General features: G+C 46.8%; 1 protein-coding gene across 2 annotated transcripts in view; it reads left to right on the top strand.

Annotated features, from left to right (window-relative positions):
* Positions 1-934: 934 nt before the first annotated feature.
* GRAMD1B (GRAM domain containing 1B) overlaps positions 935-20,314 on the top strand; it is a 188,024-nt gene continuing 168,644 nt past the window's right edge. The window contains exons 1-2 of one of the 2 annotated variants that reach the window (XM_066259799.1): positions 935-1,200; positions 11,626-12,393. In XM_066259799.1, the coding sequence (XP_066115896.1) occupies positions 12,020-12,393 (374 nt within the window). In that variant the 5' untranslated portion in view covers positions 935-1,200; positions 11,626-12,019. Of the gene's footprint in view, positions 1,201-11,543; positions 12,394-20,314 lie in introns of those variants that run through there. The other variant, XM_066259800.1, reaches the window with a different exon arrangement.

Here is a 20,314-nt window from a genome sequence, read left to right as displayed (position 1 = left end):
TTGCCTCTCCCATAGGGCACGGTGGCTCAGGAGCAATCTCCAGAGGGTTTAAGGCTGGGGACTAATTGCACTGGGTGCATCTTCAAACCTCCTGGCCTGTCCTTCCACTCACCATTCCACCGCTCAGTATTCCTTCATTCGCAGATGTTTACTGGCTTTACACACTGTGGGGTGCAATGAGCTTGGAAAGAGAATGACAAAGATGAATTGCACATGAATTTTGCTTCAATGGCATTTGAGGGGAGGTAGAAATCACACATAGTAATTATGATATAAGGTGAAAAATGAAGTGTTGAAAGGCAGTGTGGGCAAACTGCTCCAAGGCATTTCTTACACTAGTAAGGAGTGATTGCGGTGAACGTGGAGGACATACGTTCTCAAAGGAGGAAAGAAAAAAAGAAGTCATAAAAAGACAATTAGAGAAGCAAGAATGGGTGGACTTGTAATGGAAACTTGGAACCTCTGGAATACTAGGGGACTTGAGACCTGGAGGTGCCCTCCCAAGTCATCCGCGCTCAACCTCGATGCGAGAACATCCCCAACGGGTTCAGTCTCTGCTGACGAGGGGCTCGTCATTTGTTTTTGGGTTAACAGTGTCTGGTCACTGAAGAAAGTGAGCATTTCTAAGAATGTTGTGAGAGAGAGAAGGAGGGAGAGAGAGAAGGAGATGGAGGCAGGGAAGTAACCTAGATCTGCAATGTCCTAGTGGGGCTCTGCCTCAAGCTCAGTGGGACCAATGGGTGCTGAGTGGTTGTCCTTTGAGTTAAGCTGGGGAGATTTTATTGTGGTGGGAATGGAGCCTAATGTCCTGGCTCCAAGGTCCAAGGATTCAAGAGCGAACTTGTATGGAATGAGGTCACGTGAGCCTGCCTTCAAGAGCAGTGACTTTGCTCTATCTAGCAAAATATAAGCCATTGCCTTACAACATCCTGAAAACAAGGTAGGGCTTCCTGAAAGCTCCATTAGGACTAGAAGACAGTGGAGAAGCTATTGTCTTTCAGTGTTGACTAAGCTACTATTACACCAGGGGGTGCACACATCAAGCCAAGCAAACCAACTTACTGCAGCCTGAGCTGACCATTTGTAAGGGGCCTGCTTAGTGGGTCGTGAGGACAATCCTGAATAAAAGGAGCTTCCTCCGGGCACCAGCACCAGCAGAGCCCGCTGACTCCCTCAGATCTACTGCTGACTTCTTAACAGGTAAGGAGTTTTAGAGACACTGGGCCACAAATTAGAAATTAAGACTCTACTGTTTCAATTCAAAGTCTTCCCAGAAAATGATAGAACAGGTTTGAATGTGACTGTGAAAATCATGTTTCACAGGAAGTGGACACAGAGTAATACAGTGGAGTGGAGGAAACACTGGTTTGGGATTCAGAATACCTGGGTTTGAGTCACACCTTGATGCCTAAAGTTCTTCATCAATCTGGGCCTCAGTCTTCTCATCTCTAAATTGAGAAACCTGACCCTTCCTTACCTCATGGGATTTTTATGAAGCTTAAATGAGAAAATGCAGAGCGTGGCTTGAGAAATCTTGGGTGAATCTGAAAACTTTTAGAAGAATGGAACATTTCTAATCTATGCCTGACGGAAACAGATTTTTCATTTGGTTCAAGCCCTCTTTATTCTGTATTAGCTTTGAACTAAAAGGGTAAGAGCACAGAAGTTGACAGGTATACTTTGTCAAGTAGGAATGGTGTTGCAAAGTTGTGTATGAGTCAAGTGACACTTCAAATGCGTTAAGGAAATTTCCCACACAAAATAATTCTGTGTAAAGCAAAAAGGCCTTTCCCAAAGCAAACGACCCTTCTAGTCTATCTTTTGTGCAGATCTAAATGTTCATGTGCTGGGATTAGGTCTAGTGAGGTATTTGCTCTGTGTGGATTTATGGGGGAATTAGATGCATAAAGAATGTGTTCAGACCAAAGCAGAGTGAGTATTTGGACTCCTTGATGCCCTCTGTTTTTTAATTATTCTTTGAGATCAAAATGAGGCAGGATAGAATGAAGTTATGGAAAGAGCCCCACTAGTGGAGTGAGGAAGGAGGAGCTGACATTCTCACCCCAGAGCCCCCACCTCCCGGCAGGATCAAAGGTAAGCAGTTAATGTCAGGAAATCCCTACCGTGGTCATGGACGTCACAACAACAAGGCCCCCTCCCAACCAGAAGGCGGAGTCAGAATTTAGCGCCACGCCACAGAACTTGGAGACAAGCCCCCCGCCCCCACATGCACACGCTCGGAAACAGAAAGTCTCAAAAACTAATTAACTTCGGGAGCAACTGAGATGCATACTTTTCGTCTCTTTCTCAGCGATGCTCGTGCTCTGACCTGTTTCTTTTTCTCTACCTGAATAAAACTTGCTTTTTTCTCACTCCGACTCACGCTTGAAATCTTTTCTGAGCGGGTTAAGGACCTGAAAAGACTTGAACCCAGTCTGGGCGGGGCCAGCCACCCCCATCCCCTCTGCCACCACCTACCTCCAGGATGCACGGAAGTGGTCCAGTAACAGAAATAGTACGTCCAAAATAATACTGGCTGAAAGTAATTAAGGGAGAACTTGATCAAAAGATGTTTCGTTTACAGAAAGCAGTTTGAGTTCCAGTCTATATGACCTTGGCTCACGATTTAGCTCGCCAGTGCCTCAGTTTCTCCTCTGTGAACGGAGGTGGTCACTGTTCTGAATATCTAATGCTTCAGGCCTATAGTTCTGTCACCTAAGGAAGGTCTTGCTCATCAAACTCTCCAACTCTCAGACAGGGTTAATGTCTTCCAAAAGTACCAGCTTACATCTAGGGAGTGGTTGAAGGGACGGGAAATGAAGTGCTTTCTTTTTCTAAAAATACAGAGAAACAGGGTCACTCAATGTTTAGTGACATTTCGTGTTTACTTGGATACTCTTAAGTTATTCAACAGGTGTCTTCCTCATAGAGTATGACTTATCAAAGTTGATTAATAGAATAATAATGATCATACATGCAAAGGGAATTTATTTTAATGACTCCTTTTTGTGAAACAAATGATTGGTATTATATGACCACTCCAACTCATACATTTTAAAAAAACTCTGTATTTTCATACGCAAGGGTTGCTTACAGTGAATTCCTTCAACTTTATAGTTCATAGACTCAGAGTAGGAGACTTTAGGGCTCACTCAGCATAACTGATCTCCAAATCCCAATTTCAGAGTTTTAAAATGCCATGCAGTCACTGGATTGAGGCGAATTGTGAGGGCGGTGGTCCAGCCTCAGCTCCTAGACAAGGGGTGGGGCCAGGCATGTACTGGTGCATAAGGACGTCTCAGGAGTGCAACCAGGGTGGAGGTGAAGGGGCTATTCTTAAAAAAAAATAGCAACCTCCGACAGTGTGACTTTCATCAACGCAGGATCCCACGCCAAATGCAGAATTTTACAGGAGTGAATTATTTCCACTTACTCCCTCCAGATGCATTCCTGGCAGGAAGATAAACAGCTCGGAATGGCTGCCCAGAGTTGGGTCACAGGGGCCACTATTAAAATTCCTCCGCTGAGCCCAGCCTTCTTCAGCCCCTTTCTGTGCATTAATAAACAATTCCCATTTTTTGTTTGCAATGGTGCGTAAAAACTAACATCCCCCTGGAGCTTGGCAAGTAGGTTGTTCTATCTCATAGGCAACTTGGGCAATTTGTACAGTTTCAGCATTATATGTCAGTTACCATTGTTCTGCTCAACCCTGGAAGCAGTCAGGCCTGTGCTGCTCAGAGCATCTCAGCCTCTTTGGTTCCCGGTCAGCCTGCCTGTAAAAAGGCGCTAGTTTTCTGATTTAAGGGAGGTGAGTTCTGCTCAGTAATAAAAGGCTCAAGTGGTGGCTTTAGCACTCGAAAGAATCAGTTCGCAAAGCTCTGAAGCCAATCTCCTCCAGTGAGTTCAGCTTCCCACTCAAGAGTCTTGGTCTTTGCACACAAAGCCCTTTATCACCTGTGAAACCTTGCCTTTTTGGTATGTGATTTTAGTAAATATCTGTTAAAAAATGGGGGGGGGGGCTGTATCTCCATTTTCTAATTTCAAAACCAGAAGCAACAAGTAAAGATAAAGTGGTGATTAGACCAGATCTTCAAAATCTCTGTTCCGTCCTTCTGGAATTTTGTGATCACCGGAATGTGAATGTCTCCAGGACACAGAAGTGTTTTTGTGGGACCCGTTTCCCAGCACCTACAATGTGGCCTGCTCAATAAATGCATGTTTGAACGGGTGAATGAAAGAAGATTGATAGTAGGTATATCTCTTGGTCTCATCCCTCACCCAAGAGCATTAGGATCCAGTCAAACTGTCTTCTTGTAATTCCAAGAGCACACCATGCTGTCTTTTGTAAAAGTCAACGCCTTGGCACAGGTGGTTCTTGTGCCTGGACATGCCCCCTCTCGGTCCACATGGAAAACTGCTCACCTGGGATAGGTACTGCTCCCTCGGTGAAGTTCTCTCTGTACCAAAAGCTCCTTCTTCTGGGCTTCTATTGAAGTGTCTTTTCTTCCCAATTTGTAGTTCTTGGATTGGCTTTCTGCTTTTCCCTTCTGCCTGATTTGAAGCATCTGAGGTCAGGGTCATTTTTGCCAGGCACTTGAAAATTATTTTGAGGATTAAATGAATAGTTTTATAGAAACTTTCAGAAATCCTTTACAGTACCCAGTATGACAGTGTGGTTAGAGTTTGGGCATATTAAATGCTTTTTTGATTGATGTGCTAGATTGTCAGGTACTACCAAGCTTCAATTTTCTTAGCAGATATAGGCAGAATGTCATTTTAAATGGCATAATCACACCATTACACTTTCTTCCTTTGAAATATACATATACCAACAATAAAAGACACACACACACACACACACTCCTTTTCACATTCTAACTCCAGGTCCTAGAAGTGTGTGTAACACAGATTGTTGGAGAGAAAAATAGATGTCTCTCATTCCTTTTACGACCTGATTTCTGGAAAGAGCAGTGTCATACTGCAGCCTCCGTTTATTCATTCCCCACTTACCCTTTAATGTCTAGCAGTCGTATCCCTCCCTGAAATTGTTCTCTCAGACCTAATTACAAAATCTAATAGAATTATATCAGTCTTCCTCCTGCCTGACTTCATTACAGCATTCAGCATCATTTATCTTTTTGAAATGTGCTGTAACTGAAAAGCGTGAGTTGTAAAGTTTTAAAGACCCTTGTTGAAATCTCTGCTCATCTTCTACTTACTACCTGTGTGACTTGGGGGCACGTGACCTTTTAACATCTATTCCCATCCTCCAATGGCGCTTTCATTGTCTATATTGGGTGGCTGGGCGGGTCCGATGAGATTCTGTGTATAAAATGTAGAGCCCAGGGCCTGGCTTGCAGTCATCACTCAATAAATGTTGGCTCCTTTCCTCCCTTGACTTCGACTCATCACTCATTCTTGGTTTTCCTCCAATTTACATCTCTGAATACATCTCCACAGGCCTTTTCTTTGCCTTGCTCCCCCTCCTCATTCCATGTTTTCCTTCTACTTATTTCAGACTTTCTCCATCTCTTACCTGAACTCTTTGCCATGCACAGAGTCGATATTCCAAAAATATGGACTGATTTAATAAAAGGCTCTGAACTGGCCTCTGTCTGTCTGATCTTTGCTTCTCCTGTGCATACTTCACAGTCACCAGTACTGATGTTCTTTAAATACAGGTGTATAATGTTACTGCCACCTTCACCCCCCCTAAAAGAAAACTTGAATTGCATCCCATTGTCTGAAGAATAAAATCTAAACTTTGAACACTCACTATACCCTGACCCTCTTGTTTGCCCAGCCTAACCCCTTCTTGTGTCCTTCCATATGCCCTGACTTCTCTCCCTATTTCCCCTCCCTTCCTCCCTCGTTCCTTTCCTTTCTTTTTGGTGAGATGAGGGGAGATAGTGAGACAGACTCCTGCATGTGCCTCTACTGGGCTCCACCCAGCAACCTCATCTGAGATCAATGCTTGAATCAACCAAGCTATCCTCAGTGCCTGAGGCTGACACTTGAACCAATGGAGCCACTGACTGTGGGAGGGAAAGAGAGAGAGAAGGGGGAGAGAAGCAGATGGTCATTTCTCTTGTGTACCCTGACTGGGAATCGAACCCAGGACATCCATACTCTGGGCTGATGCTGTATCCACTGAGCAAACCAGCCAAGGTCTCTCCCTATTTTCAAAACCTCTACATGAATTTTTATTCCTTAGCGCCTTACTCAAACTTTTTCTTTACTTCAGAACGCCTTATTTTTCTTTTCCACTGAAATTCATACTGTGTTAACTACCAATTCCTCCACATAGCCTGCTTAGACCACCTCTTTTCCTCTAATTAAAACTTATCTTTCTGCTGACACCTGTGTACACTTATATTTTGCACTTAATTACCTTGACCTCGCCAGTCAGTGTGTTTGAATGCACACACTATGTCTTACTCATTTGTCTTGCTGTATCTCTGGCACTCAGGAAGGGGGCCCACACAATGCTCATGCCTAACAATTCCTTACAGAGTTAAACTGAATTGAAAATCACCAGGAATAGTCCTGCTTTTTAACAAGTGAATTTTACAGGAGCCTTAGTTAGTTCATCCATAAAAGATGAACATTTATGAAACACCTCCTATTCCTGTTTTTCGTGCACCACACTGTTCTAATCCTCACAGCAACTCCAGAAGGGAGGTATTACAAATGAGAAAACTGAGTCACAAACAAGTTAAAGAACTTAACCACAAATCAAACAGCTAGTCAGTGGAGGGAAGAGATCTGAAACAGCTTGCCTTTGGGTCTGTGCACTCAAATAATACTATTAGGTAGTGCAGATAGTATTTGGGAAATCTTCCCAGGAAAGTGGCGGAACCCCGAGCATGCCACCTGCCTCCCTAGAGATGGGTGACAAGCAGATGGATGGAGCAACCTCAGGAAGTGCGGGTTTGCACAAAGATTGTCCTCGTAAAATTCAGAGGACAGGAGATGACGCTGGTCTGTGCGTTGGCATCTTCGTGTCAGGACCAGGGGAAGCCAAATGTTGTGCAAACGTGCTTCTTGGACGCCTAAGCCTTTTGATAAGCAATCAAACCAGGGAGGCTTATCTGGTGACTGTCCTCCTGAGGTGACGTCACTGCTCACCCTGGCCCCTGCTGAAGGCTAACCGAAGGGCTCTGGCAACCTTGTGCATTCCCCAGGGCTGAGAGATTTCATCAGCCCTCTGTCCTCAGGAACTGAGACTCCAGAGAAGTCTTGCAGCCTTTTCTCCCTCTTCCTTGGGAGGAGAAGCTGGACATGGTGGCCGGTCAACTGTGTTTTCTGTAAACTGTGTTTGTAGCACTCCACCTCCTCCAGCTACACATAGTGTGCTTCCCTCTGACTTCTTGGGGAGCTTGCTCGGCCCGGGGAGTGAGGTAGGGGCTTGAGAAAGTCCAGAAACGAGATACTGTGGGGCCGGGCTGCAGCTCACTCTCCCCAGTGCTTTCTCTTGCCCCCTACTCCCCATGCCCAGTTCTGTGTCCCATCACCCTACTGTTTGATCCCTGTGTTTCTCTCTTACTATGCAAGATATTAAAGCTGCTTGTGGATTCAGGAAGGCACTTGGTATCCAACAATTAAAATGCCCTGGGCCAGAAAGGTATTGGTTCAAATGAACTTTGTTTTAGGCATAAATGAATGGTGCTTTTTTTTTTAATAGAAAAAAACTGGGCCTTACAGACCCATAGTGACAGGGTGGGGACTGGGCCTTTAAGAGAAAAGTCTCCTGTCACTGCCTCTAACTAGGCTCGGGTTACCTTTAAAGACGTTCAGAGAAAGCCACTTGCTGACCACCTGTGGTCATGCATTCAAGTCCATGACCCGACTGAGTCTCAGCAAATGGTTCTCAGCTAGCCTGACTTCCGCACGGAGCTCTGCACACACTCATTTCCTCTTGCTCAGCAACAGAAGGAGAGCCAGGGGATAATATCTGGCCATCCTTCATTTTGTATTTGAAGACAAGTTAATAATACTGCTCTCACAGCATCTGTCACACTTCCATCAGTATTTCCTGTGTTCCCGATAGCAACAAGTTCCACTTCACATGTGCCCACTGCCGGCTTCTTTCCCTCTTGTACGTGGGCCAGCCTTGGCTTTGGCCATGCTGACTGTGGTGTGGGGGTGCGACTCTGTTGGGAAGCAGAGTCTCTGTGTGTGACAGAGCACCAGAGTTGGAGGGGCCACTCCAGCCTGAGCTCTTAGGCAGCCCTGGGCAGGTGAGATGATGATGGGTGGGGGCCACACCCGCCCCTTTACCTCACTCTCACTTGGATGTGAACAGAGGAGAAATCAAGCTTCAAGCTGCTATTTTTCACTTCTAGTCCCTCCTGGAAGTTTCGGCTGAATAATGGACTATGTCGTTTGTGGGTCTTCAGAAGTAATAGACAGGTGTTGGGTGTCTTGTGTCTGTAGAAAAGGGAGCCTGGACAGCTGAGAATATAAACAACAGTCGCGTGGTAATATGAGCTCCTTGCATTTAAAGTCAGAGGCCTGGCAGCCGGGTGGGGGAAGGGGAGGCCAGGTTATGCTACCCACCACCTGTCTGGGAGTCCAGAGGTGAGGTCAGTTTCCCAGAGAAACCAGGGCTCTGCTGAGAGCCCCATGTGGGGGGTGGGGAGGAATGCTGAGATTCTGAAGCAGGTCACGGAACCTCTTTGGTCTTGACCCCCTGATACCAGCTGTTTTGGGAAATAGTTTTTCAAAACTTTGCCACTTCCATTTTCTCAATAAAATAACTGACATGTTATTTCATGATATATCCAACTAAAATCAGGGCTAGAAAAATGCTGGGAACCTGCTTTCTAGAGCTCAGCCATTTGTTGAAGACTTTGGAGGGGGCTTCTAACTGGTTCCAGAAGACCCGGGTCCAAGTTCTGGCTTTGCCTTTGAGTATTGTTATTTATCTAAACCCTTGGGTAAAGTTTACCTCACTCCTAGGTTGCTGGACAGATAAAACACTATGTATGAAAGCCATTATAAAAGGTTATGATACAAACGAAATGAACAGGACACTGGAGAGAATCAAAGGAAGGAGAAACTTGGTTCACCCCTGATGGTGCTTCGAGTCTAAACCTTAGTGAAGACTCGCAATTGTAGGGCACTTCATCTTTTCAAAGCAGTGTCTGTTTTGTCTTCTGACTCGTTATGGCCTTAGTAAATAGTAAACAGAAACAGCTAGAGGTGGGGGAGGGGATGTGTTTCCAATAGGGTTCTGATGGATGAAGAAGTTATGGCTTGAAGCAAAGGAGGGACTGCAGGTAGAAATGAGGAACGACAGGGCTCTAACTGGGCGTCTGCTTCTCAGCCAAGGGACACCATTTCAGATTTCATTTGGAGGAGGTTTTTCCTCGGGTAGGGTGACATTAAATGATCATTCTCAACTCCTCCTGTGCCCGAAGCTTAAATGAAATCCCTCAGGGTTTTAGATTTGAGCTCCAGAATCTACTGCAGGTGGAAAGAGTGGCTGGAGTGTATGGGAAGAAGAAGCTGGTGACTACTCTTTTTGGGAGGCACATCTTTAAATTCAGAGTGCTCCCCATAAACTTCAGTGGGGTCTGCTCCCCTGGGAATCTCCCTTTCCCCAAAATATCTCTCCAATCTTTTGGCTTCTATTATGGACCCTCCTGTTCTGCTCGTTTGTGTGTTTGGTGTTTTGGCGTCCAAGTGAATGGTAGTATCCTAGCTTCCCTTCTCTCTGTAAACACCTGAGATCCCAGTCTCTTCAATAGGCAGGTTCCTTGAGCTGGGAAGTTATCTGCTTCTCTGCAAAGCACTTGTCCTTGGAGGAAATCCAAGGCGTTGAGCATATCTGTAGTGCCTTGGTTGAGCTCCAGATCCTGAAGTTTGGAGTTACAGCTCAGCCTCCTTGTCATTCCAGGAGCCGGAAGAAGTATCCTGCTTCTTGCCAGGCCTGACACCTGATGGGAAGGGGTTTCCCTTTCTGTGCCACATCCGGAAGTTAAAATAGAGTGACACTAAAGCACTCTGGAGAGGGCCAGTCGCCGGATGTGGAGGCTCAGAAATAAGACGGAGCTCATGTTCTGTGGAGCCATTTATGGATGGGCCTGGCTTTCGCTTTTTGGCCACAGTAGCTCTCTCTTCTGAACAAAAGTACTCCCCCGTTTCCTGTTGTCTCGTGGAGGACATGCATGTCACAACGCCTTTAACTCCCCTCCATGTGCCACTGCAGGGCACGATGGACCACGGCCAGCTGTCATACTTGATGTCTTGCTGAACTGCAGGGAGGTATTTCCTTGCAGTGAGTTCTAATGACCTTTAGGGATGTGATTCCTTCAGCTTTGGGACACTTGTGAAATGTTCCCATGAACTTCCTGTTGGCAGAAGAGCTGAGCACCAGCTTCTAACTCACACAGGGCCCGAGAAGGGTAGTGGCTTACTGGTGCATTTTTTTGTGCGTGTGTTCCTCCTGGTCTATTTGAAAGCTATAGTATGTATCTACTTCAGTTCTCATTTGTAGGACTTTCTGGGGAGGCAAATGAACTGAGCAGAGAGGAAAGAGAATGGGCCGCATAGCCTCTGCTCTAAAACTAAGCTGGTTTAGACTCAGTCTTCACAGAGAATGCTCAATAGGCTGGATCCCTTTTACAGACAATTTTTCAGGTTGTTACCTGGGTCTAGGGAGAAAGTGGGCAGGCAGCACAGCTTGGGACACTGAAGAACTGACCCCAACTTTCTAGGTCCTATGACTTGGGACCTATTAGACTTCGTGTGACCCAGTCCATGTCCCTTGCAGGTTGATAGGGAATTAAATGATCCCCCAGAATGGAAAGGAAACATCCTCAGCTCCCTGGGGTATCCCAGGGCTTGGCTAGATGCTCTGCGTCTGGGTGCTCAGCCTCTAATTTGACTCTTTGCCTGGGATGGGGCTGTAGTATTGACAGGCTAGCTCAAGATGTACAGGGAGCAGTGTCTTCTCCTAACTGGTCCTCTGTGTTGTGTGTCTTTCAGATCGTATGTCTGTCCTTCCTTGGTATGTTATGTCTGCTGTCACAGCTTATTCCACAGACCTGTCCTCTCTTCTCAACTTGTCATTTGGGAAGCAGCCTCCAGGAAACTTGCTGTTTTCCGTTGACTATGCCCAGGCTTCTTGTGCCCCCACCTGCAACCAAATAATTAAAAGAAAGCACTTTCTGCGAAGAAGAGAGCCAGTGTGAAAAGTCGCCCTAAACCGTGGATCAGGGGTGGCCTTGCAGGGTGACGACTCAATTCCTTGGTTCCCCCCCTCCTCCGCGTGCCCGTCCTCTTCCCCCAGAAAAATCGGGGAGTGCCCGGCCAATTGTCGCTTTGAGAAAGTTTGGTTTGTGATCCTATTTCATTAGGCTGATTGGAGCAGCCTTTTCCCGGAGGTAGAGTCCCTCCCAAGGTATCCGTGTAAGTCCCTCCCAAGGTACCCGTGTACAGTTACACTAGCAGTCACTGCCAGGCTTGCCCTTTCTGGACAGATATGACCTCCTCTTACCCCCCCCCCCCCCTTAACCCTCTGCTCCTCCTCTTTTTGAATTTTTCTCCAGCGTCTGGTTTCTTCTCTCTCTTTCCTTCTTCTCCCACCTCCGCCTCTCCCTGCTCTCTGCCTCCCTGCAGCGCCAAGCCGGCTCTGCGACCTGGTCCGCCGCGCGCAATCCGCTGGGAGTTTGCTGAGCCGCCTCCGGGGGCCGGGCTGCCTAGTGCGGAGCGGGCACAGACGCCAGCCGGCGAGCGAGAGCCGCGGAAGGAAAACAAGCGGGCGCGCGCGGAGCCCCAGGAGGGCGCCGGGGGCCGGCGGGCACAGCCGGCGGAGGACACGCGCGCGCGGAAAAGTTAGACTCCCGGCGGCCGCGCCTGGGGCCTTGGAGCTTCCTCCCGGCGGCGCTCCGGAGGGGAAACTTGATCTTCCTGCAGCTCAAACCGCGAGCGTTGCCCAACGTGAGAGGCCCGATCGCTCCGGGCGAGGGGGAGCAGGACGCGGCCGGAGGGAGCGCGGCAGCGACGGGGACCCATGCCGGCGGCCAACCTGATGGAGAACCTGCAGCTGCCCGCCTTGCAGGTGCCCCAGACGCAGGGCGCGCCCGAGGGCAGCCCGGTCTGGTCCAGCTCGTCGACCCCCACGCTCCGCCGCCGGCGCTTCAAGATGCGCCGCACCAAGAACGTGCACGAGCAGAGCCTAGAGGCTGGGCTGGCCAGGGACCTGCCCGGCGACTTGGCTCCTGGCAAGGAGTTTCTGCAGCTGCCAGCCATCGAGATCACGCCCTCCAGCGACGAGGACACCCCCTGGTCCAACTGCTCCACACCCAGTGCTTCCCCGCGTCGAAAACGGTTCCTCCTCCGCAAGTGGCTGAGGGTGAGGGAGCGGAAGGAGTGCAGTGAAAGCAGGTACGTCTCTGTTCTGCCCCGGCCTTTCTTCCCCTGCCCTCCTCCCCCTCCCAGAGCCGGCTGGGGCGCCGGGGCTCCCTGGCGGAAACTTGGGAGAAACGCAGAAGCCCAGCACCACACTGAGCTTCAGGCACTGAAGCGCTTGGCACAAGGGTTAGTGGCACTTGAGCTTCCATTCTTGTACCCATTTCCCCAGCCCAGAGCTAGGGGCTAGTGACTATGTAGTATATCGAACACATCTGCAAGGGGCTTCATGCTGCATTCCATCTCGTTTGATCCTCACAGCAAAATGAATAATAAAAACCATAGCAGGTATCTATTGCACCTCTATCAGGTGTGGTCTTAATGGTGAGCACTTCACTCTCTATCTCTAAATGTAATCCTCACAAAAACTCTTTGAGGTAGATACCGCTAGTATTCCCATTTTACAGATGGATATATAGCAGAAAGGGAGAGACGTTAAGTGACTTCTCCACTTAGACTAATATTTGTCTACTCCATTTCGATTTTTATTATTTTATTTTTGGCAGCACCAGGTTGCCTTTTCTGAGTCTTTAGACATCGAGACCTGGTCCATGCCACGGTGGTGTGTGCCAGCAGCCTTTTTGCCTGAGTCGATGTGGCATCAGACTTGTGGGGGAAGTTCGCTTTCCCTATACAATCAGTGTAGAAAGCCATAGGGCAGCTCTACACAGCCTTGGCTGGGAGTCGTGTTTGAGCCGAGCCCATGGCCTCGTGGAGGAGCTCATCCATTTACTTTCAGACTCTAAGGCCCTCTTAACAGTGGTCTGTGCCCTTACTGGGGTAACTGAGCCATTGGCCACCTTCCCTGGAACTCCCCCTCCTAATCTCTTTAATTTCATTAATCTCACCTCACTAGGTACTTATGGAATGTTCTGTGAGCTCCAGGAGGGAGTGTGTGTATGGGGGGGGGGGGACTGGGGGTTTGCTAGGAGAATGAGGGGATGTGGAAGTTGAGAAAAGGGATGGTGTAGAAATTAAGATCTGTGAGTTTCACCTGTATTGAAGAGATGGAACCATTGGAAGACATACTATGTATGTCACGTGGTGCTGACTATATAAGAAAAGAGAGCAGAAAGACTTCCGGAAGGAAGAAACTCAAACCATGATGAATACAGATCAGCAGTAGAAAATAATAGGAAAAGTAAGAGGTCGGGACATGCCACCAGGAAAAGGAAACAAGGTAGACAAAGGTGTAAGAACAGCGCGAGCCATGTGTCTTAAAGGACATTGCAGAATGAGCGGGGTCATACAGAGGAAGAGTATCCCTCGCCTCCCAGGGTTTCTCTTTTCTTGGGCGCAGTGATTGGCTGTGGTTATTCCTGCAGATGTAGGTGGAAAGCTTTGTTCTGGGGCTACAATTTTTTCTTTTTTATTAAATTTATTAGGATGACAGTGCTTAACAAAACTATACAGGTTTCAGGTACACAGTTCCACAACACATCATTTGTACACTGTATTGTGTGTTCACCACCCCTCTTCTGGGGCTCTTTGTGGACCTATGGGGTAACAGGTTTTTTTGTCTGGTACTATACAGCCTGCTGTCTCTTTCACAGAGTACAGGGAAATGGGGCAGTCTTGGTGGGAGCTAATCTTGAACGAAAATAGTTCATTATGGTTTGTCAGCTTTCTCTTCAAATGTGGGAGACCTGGTTCTGATCTTGAAATTCTGCCATGTAGGCTGAGGACAGAACATGGGGAAAGTTCTATATTGCTGGCCAGGGTGGGGATGGGGTAGATTTGTTTAGATTTAAGAGAGGCTTCCCTGGTTTTGAGAATTGTCTAAGGGTTCAGTGGAATCTTCATTTCTGTTGGAGTAAGAAACTTAAAATTTTTTATTTATTGATAGATTTTAGAGAGAGAGAGAGAGAAGGAAGAGAAAGAGAGATAGAAACATTGATATGTGCCCTGACTGGGGATCAAACCCACAACCTTTGCACATCAGAGTGATGTTCTAAACAACTAAGCTATGAAGCCCAGACTAAGACAGTTCTTTTAAACGACGGTTCCTGTTGCATTAGAAGAGTGCATGTGTATATGTATAAAAAGGTAGACTCTGCATTCAAACTCAAATTTGTCCAACTTAAATCTCTACTCTTAACCACAGTTATGCTGACTCCGGTTGGATCCTATCTGGATTGTGGCTCAAACAAAACCCCATCATTTTTTAGTCCTTGGAAATGGAAAGTTTTTTGGAAAGAAAAGAAACAATCAAGGTAGATGCACACCAGGATTCCCTTAGAAGGACATGGCATTTAGAAGCAAAAGAATACAAAGAAAATTGGTCTTAAAGTCGGAAGACTTAGGTTTAAATTTAAGTTCTATTACTTAAAAAAAAAAAGTTGTATGATTTATTGTTTTTGGAGAGTTGGACACCTCACTTGAACTCTACGTGTTTCACCTTCTCCGTCTGTGAAAGGGATATCTGTGGGTTAATGGGAGATCTTAAGAGTAATACAAGTGAAAATGGTTTATAAACTTCCCCTTGCTGTGCAGGGGTGAAGAAGTATTGTCATGGTTCCGTGAGTGTCTCACATGGAGTGGGTGTGTGTTTGAGAGAAGGAGGTTATGTACTCACCTGAAGCCACACGTGAGACTCCTCACACATTACAGGATTTGGAAATGACAGTTGGAAAATGATTCTGCTATGGTGTGGCTTTGGAGGGATTAAGCATACTGTGGTGGCCCAGCATGGAGTCTCCTATTCACATACCCCACCCCAAATCTACCTCCCCACATACAGAGAAAAGCACCTTTAGGTCTGCCATGGCATTCTTGCTGATGTGGAAGAAGGCAAAGTAGGGGCTGAGAGGGCCATAACCTTTGGGTTTTAACTACTAAATTGAAAACACAAAATACAAAGAGGACCAGGAGACCCCTTTCTTCTTGTTAACCCTGGGAAGAAAGCAGTGGAGAAAATGGCAATGTATTAGCATGGCTTGGGGATCCAAGGACCCAGGAGTTTAGCACGGAAACATTCCAAGTTCAGTCTTGTCTGGTTCATCTTTGTATCTTCACTGTCTAACACTGTCCTTGCCCTTTCCTGTGAGCCATAGATGTTTGTTGATAAATAATATAATAGTGAATGAGTGATTCCTTTTTCTGTACTGTTTGGATAGAATTATCTTTATTTATGAGTAAGGGAAAATTTCCTTGAGGAGGTAAGTTCAGAGCTGAGCTTTTCTTTTTTCTTTATTGAGATATAATTTACATGCCACGCAATTCACTCATTTTTACAGTACACAATTCAATGGTTTTAGTATAAACATGTACAACTGTCCCCACAGTGAATTTTAGAACATTTTTATGACCTCTGAAACATACATGTTCCTTTTTATATTACCCTTAATGTCCATATTCCTCATCTCCCCAGCCCTAGGCAACCTGGAATCTACTTTTTTTTAGAGTCTGAGTTTTGAATGGGGATCAAATGCCTATTTGGTGAAAGCAGTGTGAGTATTTTGGCTTCAAGATGGGGATGGATGACCAAGTGTGGTCTTGATGAGGGAGATGAGAAATTGAAGGTGGGGAGGTAATGGCCTAACAAACTACAGGACAGTTTGAATGTCAATGAATCTGGCAGCCAACAAAGATGTGTTGAGATTCTCTAGACTGGGTGCTTTATATACAAGGAGGATTCAACTAAGTGGGGAACCATTGTAAGTTCTGGGACCTGGGAGATATGTAATCTGAGTGGCATTTGAATTAATTCTTGCTATTCTGTGTGGACTGGATGGTGAGGTGAGGTAGAGGTCAGAGCCTTGCGTTGATCTTCCAGTGGTTTGCCTGGGAATCGTGTTAGCCACCATTTAACATAAGATGGTACTGTTATTTTTAAATAATAATAATAATAATAATAATTATTATTATTTTTCTGGCTGCGTAGCTCTCTGAGCTCTTTGCGTAATGCCATCTGAAGTTGACGTGGCAAGCTCTAAGAATGAGTACTGCGTTTCTCCCGAAATCCCGTGGGAGAAATGGTTGCAACGCTTGTTCAAAACCCAGACTGAGGTCAGTGCTCCTCTCTGACCTGCTGGATAGTGGCAAAGTCAGAAATGAGATGGTGCCACATTTTCTAGGATGGCATCCTGCCGTCCCCTGGAGGGGACAGGAAAGCTGACCCCGGCAGGTGACAGGTGAGCAGGTATGGATGGCTAACTGCAGGCACGCAGAAGCAGTTCTCTGGCTGTCTCTCCCCAGGCCTCACTCTTTAGGGACACCATTCACACCAGCTTTCCCCTTGGCTGTTCTGTCCCCTCTTCTGTATAAGATACCTACCTGTCAGGACTGTTCACAGTCTAGGGCAGGGGTCGGGAACCTATGGCTTGCAAGCCAGATGTGTCTCTTTTGATGACTGCATCTGGCTCGCAGACAAGTCTTAAATAAAAAAATAATAATAATAATGTTAAAAATATAAAACATTCTCATGTATTAGAATCCATTCATTTCCTACCGCTCATGTTCGTGGTTGTGGGTGGCTGGAGCCAATCACAGCTGTCCTCCGGGACAACACCAAATTTTTATTGGATAATGCGTAATGTACACAGGTCGTTGTATGGCTCTCACAGAATTACATTTTAAAATATGTGGCATTCATGGCTCTCTCAGCCAAAAAGGTTCCCGACCCCTGGTCTAGCAGGTGGGTAGCTAGAGTCTTGTCAACTTGGAGCCTCAGGGTTTAAATTTTTTTGATTGACTGATTTTAGAGAAAGAGGGGGAGAGAGACAGAGACAGAAACATCAATCCATTTCTGTATGTGCCCTGACCAGGGATCAAATCGGCAATGTTTGTGTACCAGGAGGACATTCTGCACAACTGAGCTATCCTCGTCCAGGGTGAGCCTCAGGGATTTTGCTTAGCTGCACCTCTGACCTCACGTGGGGCCTCCCTGATTCTGCTCAGCCTGCTTGGCTAGCAGGTGCCAGCCTACCTGGAGTGTGGGTTTGCAGGTGGTGAACGTACATCTCTGGTATATTAATCTTTACTCTTTATTCCTTTCCTCTTACCTTTAGAGCACGTCTTCTGTTTCAGCTTCCAGTTTCAGCTCAGTTTTCAGGGGAACTGAAATGCCCTGTGCGGACCGTGCCACGTATGAGGAGCATGGGGGAGTGTGGGAGAGAAAAAAACTCAACATAAAGCACCAAACAAATGCAAAAGAAACCTGGGATTTGTCAGCAGGTTAACTAATTAATCAGTGCTGGGTAAGGTTACACTAGCAGAAATCTCCACCTGACCCATAGTTCCTTGGGGACAGCGACTGTGTCTTAGTTTATGCTAGGTTTTCTGCTAAGCACCTTAAATGCACAATCACGTTTAATCCCCGCAACAAAATTCCATGTGGGTGTTGGAGCCAAAGATCCTGAAGTTCAGAGGTTAACTTGCTCCTGCCTGATCAGAGACGAGAGTAAGATTTGCACCGGATGCTGTACCATTTCTCCAGGGCCTGGAAACAGTCGGCCCTTGTGTGTTTGATAGCTGTATAGGTGGAGGGGGAGGTTCTGAAGGAAGGTAGAATGAGATCAGAAAGATAGGGAGGCCACAGAGGGAAAACGTGGAGGGGTCGTGGGCAGGCTCAGCCATGTGTGAGGCTGATGCCAACAGGCCTAGGTGCACTGTGCTGTGAGAAGCAGCTAACCTCTGCCTGTAGATGTGGTTTCCAGATTCAGACAATCTGTGGAAACTGAGAAGGTAGCGATGGAGCCCCGTGGGCTGATTCACTCTGGCAAGGTTTCTCTCTGGCAGCTGGTGTTGTGAGAGTTTCCATGGTGGATATGCACTTGCGGGTGACAATTACTTGTCAGGCAAAAGACTGGGATTACTCTGGGGCAGATAAGCAGGAGATAACTCTGCCCTGCTTGGTTGGTTTCTCCCAGGGATGATCTATACACCACCAGTTGCTATGATGGCCACTATTAATTGCTTTAGGGTAGCTCTGCGGTTCTCACTGAGGTTCTGGATGGCCAGGCTGTCAGAGGGGAACTTCCTTCCTGACCCCAGTGGGTGAGCCACCGGGCCTGGCCTGCGCGAGAGCCCGGGTGGTTGCTGGGTTGCTGGGTTGCTATGTACAAGTGCTTTATGGAGTCTTTTCCTGGAACCTTTGCCCTTGTGTGGTTCGGTTCTTTCCTCCATAGCCCGAATCAGCGCAGTGACTCGCCAGGGGCCTGTTGTACCCGTGTGAAGGAAGATACAGCTTTTAAATATTTTGGGGTGTGGGGTGTGCTGTGTGCTCTTGCCTTGTGATTTTAGAGCCTGAGGAATCTTTTTTTTTTTTTTTTTTTCTCCCAGAGCAGATGGAAAAGCTTCCATCAGGGGCACAGAGTGGAAACCAAATGTGGACCTTCGGGTGCGGGGAGGGAGGCAAGGTGGCGATGCTTTGAGCTGGCGATAAGAGATATCCTGCAATGGCCTGCCACCCTCACATGCCACTGTGGGTGGCCATGTGCCACTTCCTAGAGATAGTCCTGCTCTTAGATATTCTCCTCGGTTTTCAGAAGATTGTCTGGGTTTTTGAGTAGATAACACAGTTCAGAATCATCAGCAGGAAAATGTACCTTACCGATGACCAGTGGTGGAAGAGGAGAGAGATAAGGACATGTACAGCTTTTTCTTTTGAGGCCCTGATACACTGTTTTGGACAGGTAATGAGTTGCCTTTCTTCCACAGAATCTGTCCCTATCCTGATTGGGTTGAGATGGCTTCTTCAAGCCTGATTCGTAGATCATGATAGCACATCTGGGCGGTAGCCTGGCACTCAGGCCTCTGTGTAGAGTCTGGGCCATTTCTGTCACATCTCTGGAACTTCTTTGTTCTTTTTCAGGTCTCTCCATGTTAGCACAGTGTCATGATAATGCTTGTTCCCAGCCTGGTGCCTCTTAACTTCCACCATCTGACCACAGAGGTTTTCAGTGTCGCTGCTTTTAGTTAGCAAGTTTAGTCAGGAAATGTGGAAGATGAGTAAAGAGCCCCCCCCCCCCACCAAAAAAAACACAACAATTAATCAGCCACTTGGTTTTTTCCTTCTTTTGCAACTATGGAAACAGAAATTGCCTAGGGGCCTGGTTTGGGGATGGGGGCATGGGATGACCCATGCAATATCTACCCCAGCATATTAGGAAAATACTGGAAGACAGTGGGTGTTTAGGTTAGTGACACATTTCTGAGTCTCTCCAAGGACTTTTCAGCTCGTTGTCTTAAAGTAAATTTTTATGTATGAAAGTCAGTGAATATTGTGTTTAGTAGAAAAGTAAGTTAATATAAAACTTTTGGATAATAGGTGAGGGAAAAGCAGCTGATCATTTTATCATGCTAAGTCAACCATCAGTAGCATGTTATTCTCTCCCTGCATTTGTTCTCACTCAGATTTTCTTCCTTCCTTCCTTCCTTCCTTCCTTCCTTCCTTCCTTCCTTCCTTCCTTCCTTCCTTTCTTCCTCCCTCCCTCCCTCCCTCCCTCCCTCCCTCCCTCCCTCCCTCCCTCTCTCCCTCCCTCTTTCCTTCCTTCCTTCTTTCCTTCCTTTCTTCTTCTCCTCCTCCTCATCCTCCTCCTCCTTCTCCTTCTCCTTCTCCTCCTTATTCTCCTTCTACTCTTTCTCCTTCTTTTTTTGCAAGAGACAGAGTCAGGAAGGGAGAAAGATGGAAAGTATCAACATGTAGTTGCAGCAGTTTAGTTGTTCATTGATTGCTTCTCATATATGCCTTGATGGGGAGGGGGCTCCAGCCAAACTAGTGACCCATTGCTCAAGCCAGTGACCTTTGGGCTCAAACCAGCAACCTTGGGATCATGTTGATGATCCCATGCTCAATCTGGAAACCTTGCGGTTTTGAACGTGGGACCTCAGCGTCCCAGGCTGACGCTCTATCCATGGTGCCACCACCAGCCAAGCACTCAGTTTCTTTCTAACT

The sequence above is a fragment of the Saccopteryx bilineata genome, chromosome 2, assembly GCF_036850765.1.
Source record: "Saccopteryx bilineata isolate mSacBil1 chromosome 2, mSacBil1_pri_phased_curated, whole genome shotgun sequence".
Taxonomy (NCBI): Eukaryota; Metazoa; Chordata; class Mammalia; order Chiroptera; family Emballonuridae; genus Saccopteryx; species Saccopteryx bilineata.
This window is presented reverse-complemented; position numbering and strand designations above follow the sequence as displayed.